We start from the raw sequence: 12656 nt of genomic DNA, 5'->3' as shown, positions 1-12656 counted from the left end.
TACATGTTTTTTTCATTCTAGGAAACCACAGGGACTGAGCTAAGCCCTTCATCTGACTCCAGACAACAGGACCGGAGTGGAAGCAATGGATGTCCCAGGAATAATAAAGACAATAAAGTCAGACCCTGGCTCTTAGCCTGAAAGCAACAATAAGCCTCTTTTACTGAAAAAAAAACAAAAAACAGAAAAGCTGGAGATTAGAGCCAGGATCATCATTCAGGCACTTTTACAGAAGTCTGCAAATCTAGACAAGAGGTGGAATCCACCTCAGGAGGGAACTATGTTTACTTAAAATGGGTAATGTACCATAAGGAGCTAAGCCAGCACCACCGTGCAAACCCTCACAATATTCCCATTCCACAGGCAGGGAATGCTGGCCTGGGAACAGCTGTGCTGGGAGGAAGCAGCAAGGCCCACCACACCTTTTCATAAATTAGGAACACATAAACTTATCAATCTCAAGATCTACACCTGAGAACTGAATTTGTCAATGCCCTTAGATTTTAAATTTTCTTCCCAAACAACATTTTTTGGTTTAAAATCAAATTTCAAAGCTTGCATTCTGAAAATTCCAGCCTGAATTTTAAATTCAAAGCGTGTTGAGACTCACAATTTGACTTTTGTGTCAATAACTGCCATGAATTTCCCCCTCTACACAAAACAGATTAAAAAACATGCCAGGAACAGGCCAGGAACAAATACACGCCTGGAAAAGTATTTATGTGGTTTATAACCAGCACTCAACTGCAGGTCACAAACGAACATGGTCTTTTTCAAGCTCATCTGGCTCTGTAGAGGGTTTGGAGAGAGCAGAAATTTCAGCTTTAAACAAAAATATTGGGTAGCTTTAGCTGCTGGTGCAACTACTCACCAAACCACAACAGAGTGGTGAGGGAGCAAACAGCATCCCCTCCCACCTCGCACGTGATCAGACTCATTGGGGAACATCTCACTGCAGACAACACTTTTCAAAAGGTTTTGTTCTCAAATCTTGCATGGAACTCTGGAAAATGCTGATTTTTCAAGCTGCAAATGGAGCAGATACTGTGTGTTTTCATGTTTTTAAAAAGCACTGAGAGGGTGAATCCTGTGTCTCTCTGGCCCCACCAGCTCTGATCTGCTCGGAGGCTCCCAGCCCTGAAGGAACATGCAAAGCACAAACACCTCTGGTTTAGTTCATTAAATGCTGCAGCTCCAGTAACACTGCTTACCCCACCACAAAACAACTTGGAGATAAAGCTGGATTCCCTCAAAATACATCAGGGAAAAGGGCTGAAGCTGTGGTTATCCACACCATCTCCCAGGCCAAATCCTCACAAGGGGAAACATGGCAATAAAGGAATGGGACAAGCGAGTTCAGAGACCACCTGAAAGCTCTTGGGGTTGTAAAAACACCTTACCCAAGAGCAGCAGAGATACATGAAAGCATGAAACGCTTGCAGGGACATTTTCCCTGCAGAGTTTAACATGCAGACAAAGATCCAGTTGGCTCCTTTCATTCTTTGGTCCAAGTGCACCAAGGCAAAAGCTTTAATTACAAAATTACACTCTCCACAGCATAATTTTGTCTACAGTGCACTATACAACAAAAGCCTAGAATTAAAGACAACAAGAAAAACAGATTTTCAGTTCTGATTTGGATCTTAATTTTATTCTTCTGCATTTGCATTCAGCTGTACATTTTCCAGCCTTCATTATAGCTTTATGAACACAATTTCTCCTTCACCTGCCCCTCCTTAGGTGGAAAATAATTAAGTGCCTGTAATTTGACAAGGAACAAGCTACACCCTCCAGCAGCAACACTTGCAACTGCCCTTGGCCAGACAGGGGAGTTAAATAACGTCCCCAGAATGGACACAAAGATTCAGGCAATCGGATATTAAACCCACCAATACATTTTATTCCATAAAAACTTTGTTTCAACACTTTTTTTTTTTTTAATGTCTGGTTGGTAACACCTGATGAGTGATCTGAGGGATGCATGGGCAAGGATCAGGATGATCAGATAACAAAGTTTAAAATTGAGACAGGGAGAGGCAAACAGGAAAATTTTGTTTAATGTCTCTCATCATAAGGCCCATGAGGTATCTCATGATACAAGAAGGAGCAAAGTTCAGAAGAAATAGAAAGAAGCACAAAAAGTAGTTAAAGCCATGGTCCTCCTTATCAGAGGATGCTGTGGTTGTTCAATATTTACTCTGGCTCACAGGACTGTGGGCTAATTCCGGGAAGTGAGATCAGCTGAAAGCTGCTGAATGTACAGAAACCCCTCCAGAGCTGCAGGAAGCTGGGGAATATTTTAGGGATTATCACTGCTCTTTTGCTCCATTCTGCTGTGTCCTGAACTGTGAGCAACTGCCCCAAAATGAGAACATGAAAATTTGCCAAGCATCTCCCAGAACTGCAGCCTTTTCCATAACTATTGGCAAAACAAAGAAATCCCACTTCATGTTTATAAGAGTCAAGAATTTTTACATATACACACACCTCATATCACATATGTCCTGTTTATTTATATCAGAAATTATCCCCATGTTTTTCATAGATGTGAGCTTGTAGCTTTGGAGTTTGTTTTTCCTAGAGGTTGTGACTACTCAGAGCTTTGAAATTATTTCACATTTCCATATAAAGGACAAAGGGCTGTCCTTTGATAAATAACTGTAGTTGGATTATATTTTACAGCACAGCCACAGAAATAACATTAGGTCCCATAGCATTATTCCCTGAGCTGAGATGGGTTACCACACAGTTAAGTCCCACTAGGCTAAAAATTTATAAAGTCTCTTTCTGTATTAAAAAGAAGAAACAAACAATCCAAACCTCCCCAAAAACCTCTCCATACTTTCACTTTTATTCCAATGCAAAGCTAAGAGAAATTTGCTAGAACCAGACAAGCAGTTTGTAACTATCAAGCTCGTGTATTATCTGCAGTTGCAGATAACACTATGTAAAAACTCCTCAAAAGAGACACATATTGTAAGACCAATAAGTTTTTCAGCACTGGAAGTCCTGGAAACTTTCTTGGGCCTAAAAACCATTGCTTTCTGTTCCACACCAATGCTTCAGTTTGGGGACAAGATGCATGAAGACTCTCCGTTTTCTGAATTAATCATAAAGAAACATTCTAGTGCTCTCCATTAGAGACAAAATGTCCCAGGAAGCAGATGCTGAAAGCCTCTGAGCTGTCAGTGTAATACCACTCCATTGCTAGTCAAGATGTCCTGGGTACTGCTCCTGCCTTATGGAACACAGGCACCTCATTCAAAACCAGGGAACACTTTGAATGACAAAAATCTTCCTCTACTTGTGGTTTTGCTCAAACCAACTTGCTCAGGGACATGTTGGGTCTTGTCTGAAATACCTCAGCACCATCTACAGGAAGCCAAGGGCTCGACAACACCTCTGGAGCGACCCTGGAAACTAGGCTGGAATTGCAGAAATCAGCAGGCACTTGGAAATGGTGGTTGGAGCAAATCTCAAACAGAGAGCTGGGCTCTATCTGCAATTCAAAGTGCTCTCTCCACTCCACTGGCTGTTCTCCTACAGCCAAAGGCTATGCCAGAAGTCTCTGCAAATTTAGAACAGCACATTGTCACTGCATGCATCTGAAGGTTTACCCTTCCCAGCAGTCCTTTCTCCTTTAAAAGCAACAGAGCAAATCTTTCCATCTTCCCTCTGAGGTCATTCACACTCCTCCACACTCTCTAGGTGGCCTAAATCCCTCTTGAAATGTGGTGTCCAAACTGGATAAAGTATTCATTACAGCAGGAGTTTTACAACTGTGAGCAGGATTGGTGCCTATCTTACAGACAAGACTTATTTTATGCATTCGTGTCTATCTGGATTTTTTTGTAACCCCATGTCACTTATGACTAACCCTCACTTCACAGAAGACCACACAGACTTCACTCCAGAGCTGCTGCCACACAGGAATAATTAATTCATCCTGCATTTTCAGAAAAAAATTGTATCCCTAGAACCCTTTTTCTACTTTACTAAAAAATAATTCTAAATCTATGCCTGCCTGGCAGGTGCTGCAGCTCCTCTCAGCTGATTTGACTGCAGGTATAACAAGCATATTTCCTATGCTCCCATATTAAGTATTAATAGAAAAACCCTGCAGAACATCTCCTTATCACCCAACAACACTGTCAGCTCCTTTTCAAGTACAAGTTTCCAATCAAGCACACAGGCACTTCAGATTTTTACCAACACCTTATTTCTTACATTTTCTTTTGACAGCGTCATACGAAAGTGTCAAAATCCAACTTGCACCACTTCTTCCCCACTCACAATGCCTAAATGAGGGAGAAACTGTTTTGTTTTACAGGTGGGGGCAGCACTAAAGTGTATTTCTCCATGGTCTGTCTATTCCTCCTTATCTCTGGGAAGGCTCACATCAGCACAGTCCATGAGCTTGGGCTCTGTGTTGCTACAGTCACCGCTAAATGCCACAAGATGTCACTGTGTCCCTAAAATATTTGGAAACGTGATCAGGGTTTGCCTAGTCATAAACGCATAGCCCTAGAGGAACAGAAAAATATAATTGGAATATTAGAATTACAGGCTGCATAAAAACTGCCTTACTTAAAAGTTTAGCACTTAAACTTTAGTACTTAGGTTTTGTGCAAGGTGGGTGGAACCACATACCACATTTCTTCAAATAAGATGAAATTCACAGCTCTGGAGCACAAAGAGCAGTTTAGCAGAAGTTTTCTGATGCTCTTTGCAACTTATTTAGGCTCCCAGTGCCTTACCTTACAGGGCTCTGATCCCCTTTGTACATGAGAAGCCACAACCCAGGGAGGGTAAAGGGTTCCCTAAGGAACTCCAGCCTGATTCTCTGAATCCCTGACAAACACCTCAGACAAGGGGCACAGCATCTTCCCCCCCGACACAGAGGTTCTGTGTCCCTCTGTCCAGGCCTTTCCCCAAGCACAATCCTGGCTGCAGGAGCCTCTGGGTCCCTGGAGGTAACACTGACAGGGCACAGGCTCCTGCTAAAGTGCAACAACAGCCCCACACTGCTTTGAAACCTTTGCCAGAACTTCTAACCCAGTCAAGAAACAGCATGTCACACTTTGCATTCTGCTGGAAATCTCAGCATCTCATGCAAATTTGCTGTCCAGACATGCACAAGTCAGTACCTGACTTGCCATCAGTGCTCCTGCAGCACTTTCCCCTTAGCTGCAGGTTTGGAGCACTTCCCCAGTGCTGTGATAGCCCTGTTATGACAGTTGTCAGTTCTACACTTCACTTGTCAATAGGTGGCCCTGCACTAAAGAAGAAAAAAAGTCATTCTTAAAGCTGTGACAGACATCATCAGCTTTTAAGAACAAGACACCAAAGACAGACCAAGGTAATGCTTAGGATAGCAGTTCTGCAAACATTTCACCTGACTTCCAGGCTTCACATTGCTCTGCCTGGTTTAAAACCCAAACCCCAATGATTAACAGCAGGAGGAAGTGGGTAATATCCCTAGGAACAAAGCCAAGAGATTTCAATAAGAAACAGCATGCTATGAGCTAAGACTAAAATCCAACTTACCTGTCATATGTCTCTTTGAGATCTCTGGCCAGTTTGCACTTGGGTAGGATGTGATGAAAAGGTGACTGGGGCCCTTCTGTGGCTATGGAAAAATTTAAAACAAGAAAGTAAATAACTGACTTGAAATCAAAGACTTTCTTCTTCCCCCACTGGGTATCAACCTGTATCTTAAGGACAGAATTTGTATCATTTTAATCTACAATTATCATCCAAATATTTTACAATAACTCAAGTTACACGTTAAGATGATAATAGTGAATTATTGCCAACTTCTGCTAAACCTCAACTCAGTTAAGCCCATGTAACCAAATTTGACAAATGATGACTTTAAATGCTTTGTTTTTCTAGATGTTAGCTTTAATTTTCAATGCTTGCAGCAAGATAATGCATCACTGTCAGAGTTCACCTTAAACAATACATATTGTTGTAGTAAATTTTCCAAGAACAGTCTATAAAAATGCTCTGTAACTGTTTGCTAGCCAGGTAGCAGCACATAAGAGTAAGGCTTCCACATAAGAAGTCTGGTGACTCAGCACACAGCATTAAAGCATGCAAAACTTGCTCTAGGCTGGGTGAAGCAGGCCACACAGGAGCTCTTCCATGCCAGCCTGACAGGGAGAGGCAAACATGATGGCTCAGTGCACAGTCTCCAGGGATTGTGCTGAACTTAACTAGCAAAGAAACTATTTCACTATTGTAAATGTAGGTGAACCCGGTGGGAAGAAATGCTGATGTCTGACTCCAGTTCAGAAGGCTGAATGATTTCTTGATTCTAACTATACTATAATACATTGATATACTATTTAAAGGAGATACTAAAACTACAAACCTACTTTTCTACCTTGCAACTCGTGACCCTCTTGCGAGAGTCCAGACACAGGTGGATCTGATTTGCCATCAGGTTCAAACAATCCTCACCAGAATCCAATCAAGCAATCACCCCAGGTAAACAATTCTCTAAACACATTCCACATGGGAAAAACAAGGAGTAGAAATAGAAATTGTTTTCTTTTTCTTCTCTCTGTGCTCCTCTATGGAAAAAATCCTGAGAGAGAGAAGAATGTGCCTGCCACAATTTCATCTCTGAAACTCACATCTCTGCATAGGGATAGTGAACTTGGCAAAACGCAGGGAAAAGCTGCCAGAATGCTACAGAGCACCAGAACTTGTTCACAGTGACCCCAGGCACAAGAGAAGTAAGAAGGCACAATCAGCACCTCCCTGGAAGAGCGTTCCTGTTCAGAGCCACTGCTGCTCAAAGCACTCACTCTCTGACATGGCAGACACCTCGTCCTGGATGGCCAGGATGAGCTTGGCCTCGCGGGTGAGGTACTGGCAGCGGCGCTCCTCGTGCTGCAGGACGATGGCGATCCTGCGGGACAGGTTGTGCAGGCAGCTGATCACGGACGGGTCCGCGTTGGCCTGCGGGGAACACGAGCAGCCACTGAGCCAGGGGCACACAGAACTACAGGGATGATGGGGAACAGGCAAATGGTTTGCCATTGAGACCAAAAATCAGCCTCTCAGCTGGAAAAATAACAGAATTTTCTCTACCCGCAACCAAGCAGAAGCTCAGAGGTGTCCAAACGTAATTTGCATATTTGCATTTCTACGCTCGTTAAAAATGCATCAAAGGAACACCACACCTGGAGAGGGATAGCCCTATCTGGTTTGTTGTTCCAGTTGTTAATGGGCCTTCTACCAGCAGAGAGCAAAGACCTCAACTTCACACAGTGAGACAAGAAAGCGTCAAGCTTTTTGAAAAGGCTCCCAATGTTCAGGTTAAACCCACTGGCAGCACAAGGGCTGCAGTGCCTTTAACAAGTACCACTGACTCCATGTTGCCACACTGGAGTTTGTGCCACTGAAAAGGCAGTAACGAGGTAACAATTACCAGCTCATGACCAATATTTTCATCCCAAATCTGAATTAATTTGGATCTCCCAAAAAATTCACAAATATGGCTTATTACTAACACTGCGTTTATGAAAGTCCCAGAAAGAAAGTGCTGGAAAAATATCACGTCAGTACAGCTGCCAAGGGGGGTGAGGGGGAATTCAGTAGCTCCAGCATGAGTCAGCAGCTGCCTCATGTTTGTTGAGACATTTAAAGGAATTTAAAAGTTCTGGCAAGTGACCACTTGGCACAGAAACCAGCAAACCGTGACTCATCAGTTTTTTGACTCCGCTGCTCTTGCTGAGTCACGCCACGTTGGTAGCCCTGAAGCTCAAACACAGCAGGATCAGTGCTGATTATCACACTTGGGCCTTTGCCTGCTCTGTCTGCCCACTGCAGATGGACACTCATCTTTATCTCTGAGGGCCTCCACCCACCTCCTGCACTGCACTACTCCATCCCAGGAAAAAATTTCTACTTGCTTCTTGCACCTTCCAGAAACCTGGCTGCTCCCTGTGAACTAAGAGTGGCTCATTTGGCAAATGGATTTAGTGCTGCATCACACACACAATTACATCAGTATCATCACATGGCTGAAGGGCAAAGAAAGCAAGTCTTCCTAGAAGCACTAGAAATTAGATTCCAGAAAAATGTGAGCTAGTCTTCACTGTGAATGAAAGAGCATTGGTTTCAACACTTCTGCTGCCACATGGCTCAGTGTGCATCAATGTTTGTGTTTGCAGGTGCATCTACACACACTTCCCTGCAAGCAAAGCACAGGGCTTTAACAATACACCAAAACAACATCTCTTAACATGTGAAATCTAAAATCAACTCCTCCACTGCAAATTCAGCACTCCCTGACCCAGGAGTGTCCTAAAGTACAGGAACATTGGATTCCCAGCAGAGCTCAGAAAACAATTTCTGGTTTGATTCAGGTAATTGTCTTGTGTGAAACCTTGCTCCTCATGTGAGGACAAGTCTTGCAGGCTGGGGCCATGTCCATGTCACCTTTGCAAAGCCAGTGGTAAGAAAAGTATTAGTGCTAAAAAAGAAAAAAAGCTCCTTTCACAAGCAGGGAGCTGGAGGTTTTTAAATCATGACATTACACCCAGTCGAGCAAAAATCAACCATTTCCACAAAGATGACTATTCCAGCTCCCTCTTTTATTTTTAAACAGCCTGTGGACTGAGAAAAGAAAGCCAGAGCTCAAAAATCAAGTAATGCTTGAACATAATGAAATTTCTAGGGCTTTATACACCTAATTAGCCAAGCCAGGATCCCTTAACACCAGCATCTAGTTAATAGAGGAAGCCTGAAAAAAATTCCAGGCAGAAACTATGTATTTGTTCTAGGTTTTTGCTGAACATTGAAACCTCTTTATTCTTCACTTGTACTTTCTTCTCATTTTGCTGCTCAGCTGCTGCTCCCTGGCACTCTCCCTTTACAGTGACCTCACAGCTGAGAGGAGGCAGCTTTCAAACACTGGCCATTAATCATAAAACAAGACTGGAGTGTGAGCCTACTGCATTCTCTCATGCTTCCAAGGCACATCCCACTGTCAGATGGAATGGAGACAGTCCTTACCCTTAGTGCAAACACCACGTTGAACAGAATCATGGTGGGCATCTCTCTCTTTGGTGAGGGGTCAGTTTTGGATACCTGAAAAAAATTTTTTAGAAAATCCCATCAGCTAGTGTCAGCTGGAGACAGTAACAAAGGGAAAATAATTTTTTAAAAAAATTAAAAAAAAAAACCCTTGTTAAATAACAAGCTGAGAAAAGAGAGCAGACAAATCAATATATAACATCAAATATGACTGGCAAAATATAGAACTATGCTTTTGTTTTTAATTGGAGTGTCATAGGTACTCTACAACACTGCCTTTGCTGAGCAGCTCTGAAGACTTAAACCAAAATCTTTTAGTCACAAGCATAGAAATGAGTGTCAGTTAAGAGAGCACTCTTTCTTAGAGTCTCTGTTATTACATTTAGCATCATTAGGGACCTTAGGTTTAAATTCTTTAGCACAACTGTCAGATATACTGTCAACAGAATTCCACAGATCTCAGGCCACGCCTATTCCTTCCTTTCCTAAAATCCCCATTCAAATTGCATCCTATTACAAACTGCTGCTTTTATCAGACAAAAGATGGTCTAGAACAGCAGTATGAAAATAAAAGGTTTGATTTTTCCCTTCCTGCAGGATTTCAAACACATTATCCAGCCCCTCTGTTATCTTTGTAGCAGAGAGCTCCATCCCCAAGGCAGATTCAAACTTTCCAGTGAGAAGAAAAAGCTGGAGCTGAGACAAGCAAGTGGAATTTGCACATCCAGACCAACTCCAAAGGGAGCACGTGTCGCCACAAGATGGAGCACAAAATGCAGAGGACATTCTCACCTCCCTGCATCTCCGTGCTCAACACCCACCCCATCCCGAGTGCAAACAGCTGGAACCTGCCAGGCCAAACAAGAGCTGGTCTCTACCCAAAGTATGTGCAGCACCTGAGCCAGGGCAAGCACAGAGCAGCATCTGCCCTTCCCCACAGGTCCCAAGCACCAGCAGTGAACTGCTTGGGACTGAACTCCAAAATCTGACTGCTTTCACTCAGGAGTCTCAACATTTAGAAAATTAAGAAGTGATACATATTTTGGGGGTATTTTTGTCCTAAAATGAAAATTACATTCTCTCAGAAAGGCAGTGCTGGGACAGTGGTAAAGGCAGTTTACTGTGTTTATCTGTTCTGGACTTAGAGGTTCCAGGACATCTTATGAATTTTCAAATGTAAGGACTGATCCTGTTCCTTCCTTAAAATCAGAGAAACTACCACCACTAACATCAGTTGGGAGGCAGGCTAGATTTCATATCACCTCACGTCCAGGAAAAAAGGAAGAAGACTGAGCTGGGAAAGAAAATGCTGAAGGAATTTGAAGACTTCAGAACATTGCTACACAAAACCAATCTGGCACACAGGATTAAATGTTTGTGCTCTTGTAACTCCTGAATCTCATCAAAGTAAGAATTTGCTGAGCTGTTCTGTGGATTAATTTACTGCAGTATGAACTCTGAGGAAACTCAAAGCAGAGGCTGCTGGGTTACTCCAGACACTGCCTGAGCTCCATGGAAAAGCAGCTCCATCTGGCTTCCTCCTAACTGCAGGAGGGTCCCAGATTTAGACTGGCACACACCAGCAGAGATGGCTGCCACATCTAGAAGATTCTGGACTCCCAGAAAGTTCTGGGGTCCCTCCTGGGATGATAAGACACATCCAGAAAGAAGATCCTTCAGAAGTAACAAAAAAGTGTTTACAGCTCTTTATAACTTTATTTCTTTGCCCAGATACAATTTTATTTAGACAAATGAAATGAAGTGACATTTCATGCAATTAGGATTAAACTGATTGGAAAGAATGTACAATAATAAGTGGTGAAAAAAATGCAAATACAAATTTTCAACCTTGTTTACAGCACATTTAGGAAGTTGAACCTTTCAGATGAGATTAGTAAAAGAAAGGAAAATGATCTTAGGGAGAACAGGCCACTGCTGTCAGAGCCTTGAGGGCACCAAAAGGTCTTAATGGCCCTGGCCAGGACCTGTTCCCACACAAATAACCCTCCCACAGAGTCCATGACCTGGGAGCCACATTTAAGCTCATCCCAGGGCCTGGAGCTATGCCTGTGTCCAGGATGCACCTTGGATCTGTGCCTGTCTCCCCGACAGACCTTTGGTTAAGTACATCCCACCCTTGTCCTGTCTCCTTCTGCTCCTGGCCGGGGTCTCAACACAAACCCTGGGCCTGGTTCACCTCTTGCCTTGCCTGGGGCTGCTGATGGATTTGCACAGCTTGGGCACACTTGAATCCTGTCTTCCAAGATAGCTTAAACCTTTTCAGGACTGAGTCTTGGTGATCCTCCATGACATTTCCTGCAGACTCACAACTGAGTTCCCAAAGTAGCATCTTTTGATGCTTTAGGCCAGCTCCTCGCTGGGATTAAAGCAGTCTGGTCTTCTAAATATCATGCAACAGTTACCAACAAGCTGTTTCCACCTCTAATTATAGCTAGAAAGCAGGATAGAATTGGCAAGCAGACTTCTTTTTCCCCTGAAAAAAGGAATGACTTAGCAAATTTGATGAAAAATGAGACCAAAGCAGTTCAGTGACAGGGATCAGTGTTGGATTCAGAAATTACCAAAACCTAGGTCATTCCTACAGTTGATCAGGAAGAAGGAATAGGACAGGGAATATTAGGAATGCAGAAGCAGGTGAATTCTTTCCTGGATTTAAGCAGGGCCTTTTACATAGCCCAGGTAGCAAACTGCTCTCATTCTAAGCACCTAAAACACAGGCCATGGAGGAAGGTCTCAATGCAAACAGCAGCCTGACTTGATCCACAAGAAAATGTTTCAACATCCTACATATTCCATCTAAGTCTTGTGGATCATCTTCAGCCTCAGGAAAAGTTAAAAGCCAAACAAGGCTGACGCAGCTTTTAGCATTTGTGAAGGTTTTTGGTGGTGTTTTTTTCAACTGCCACACTAATTAGAGGTGCTAAAAGCTAACTTGGAGTAACTAAAATAGTGGGAAACAGCTTTTTGAGTTGGAGTGCCCAGTTTTACTTCTCTTTACTCACACTGCTTCCCTACAGTAACCAAAAGAGTTTCTGTGATCACTGACAGCTCCCTTAGTTTGCTACTCACTCCACTGAAGTAAGTAAAAGACAGCTTGGAGCATCAGGAAGTAAAACCAGGATCAAAAGCCAACATGCCCATTCTGAATTGCAGGTTTCCTCACTAAAGGCAGGCAGTTTGTGAAGAAGGCAGGTCCCCAGAGGGGATCTCATACCTACCTGCCCAAGGGCATGCTGGAGCAAGGTGGGATGGCCAACAAAGCGAACATTATCAATCTTCAATTCAAACTTTTTGCCACACATATCTGACTTGGTAGCCAAAATTGTTGCCAGGATGACATCTGAAAACCTTGAAGAGCAGAAACAGAAATTATTACCGTTTTCAAAAAGCACACCCCCAAAATATTCCTGCAAACACAGATATATTTAACTCCAAAGTTTTTAAGGCGTTATAAATTGTGACTAGATTGCTGTACCTGGAGTACCACCAATTATGTAAAATTAAGGACCCCTAAATTACATCCCTCAGATCATCACAATTATAAAACAGGAAGCATTCACAACAAAGACTGCAGGGTCATGCTC

At 43.0% G+C, this 12656-nt stretch overlaps 1 protein-coding gene across 10 annotated transcripts in view; it reads right to left on the bottom strand.

Moving 5' to 3' along the window:
• The window catches only part of NPRL3 (NPR3 like, GATOR1 complex subunit), a 42165-nt gene that overhangs the window by 19651 nt on the left and 9858 nt on the right, over window positions 1–12656 (bottom strand). For 8 of the 10 annotated variants that reach the window (XR_008433807.1, XM_053958038.1, XM_053958032.1 and 5 more), the window contains 4 exons: window positions 12291–12420; window positions 9031–9105; window positions 6816–6969; window positions 5548–5629 (listed from right to left, as the gene is read on the bottom strand). Coding sequence is in view for 9 of the 10 variants with exons in the window: in XM_053958038.1 (XP_053814013.1) it covers window positions 5548–5629; window positions 6816–6969; window positions 9031–9105; window positions 12291–12420 (441 nt within the window). In the remaining variant the exon portion in view is untranslated. Of the gene's footprint in view, window positions 1–5547; window positions 5630–6641; window positions 6759–6815; window positions 6970–9030; window positions 9106–9843; window positions 9879–12290; window positions 12421–12656 lie in introns of those variants that run through there. The other 2 variants (XM_053958039.1, XM_053958040.1) reach the window with 2 other exon arrangements.

Source organism: Vidua chalybeata, chromosome 16, assembly GCF_026979565.1.
Source record: "Vidua chalybeata isolate OUT-0048 chromosome 16, bVidCha1 merged haplotype, whole genome shotgun sequence".
Taxonomy (NCBI): domain Eukaryota; kingdom Metazoa; phylum Chordata; class Aves; order Passeriformes; family Viduidae; genus Vidua; species Vidua chalybeata.
The sequence above is the reverse complement of the archived record's forward strand: the minus strand, read 5'-3'. Positions and strand labels throughout refer to the sequence as shown.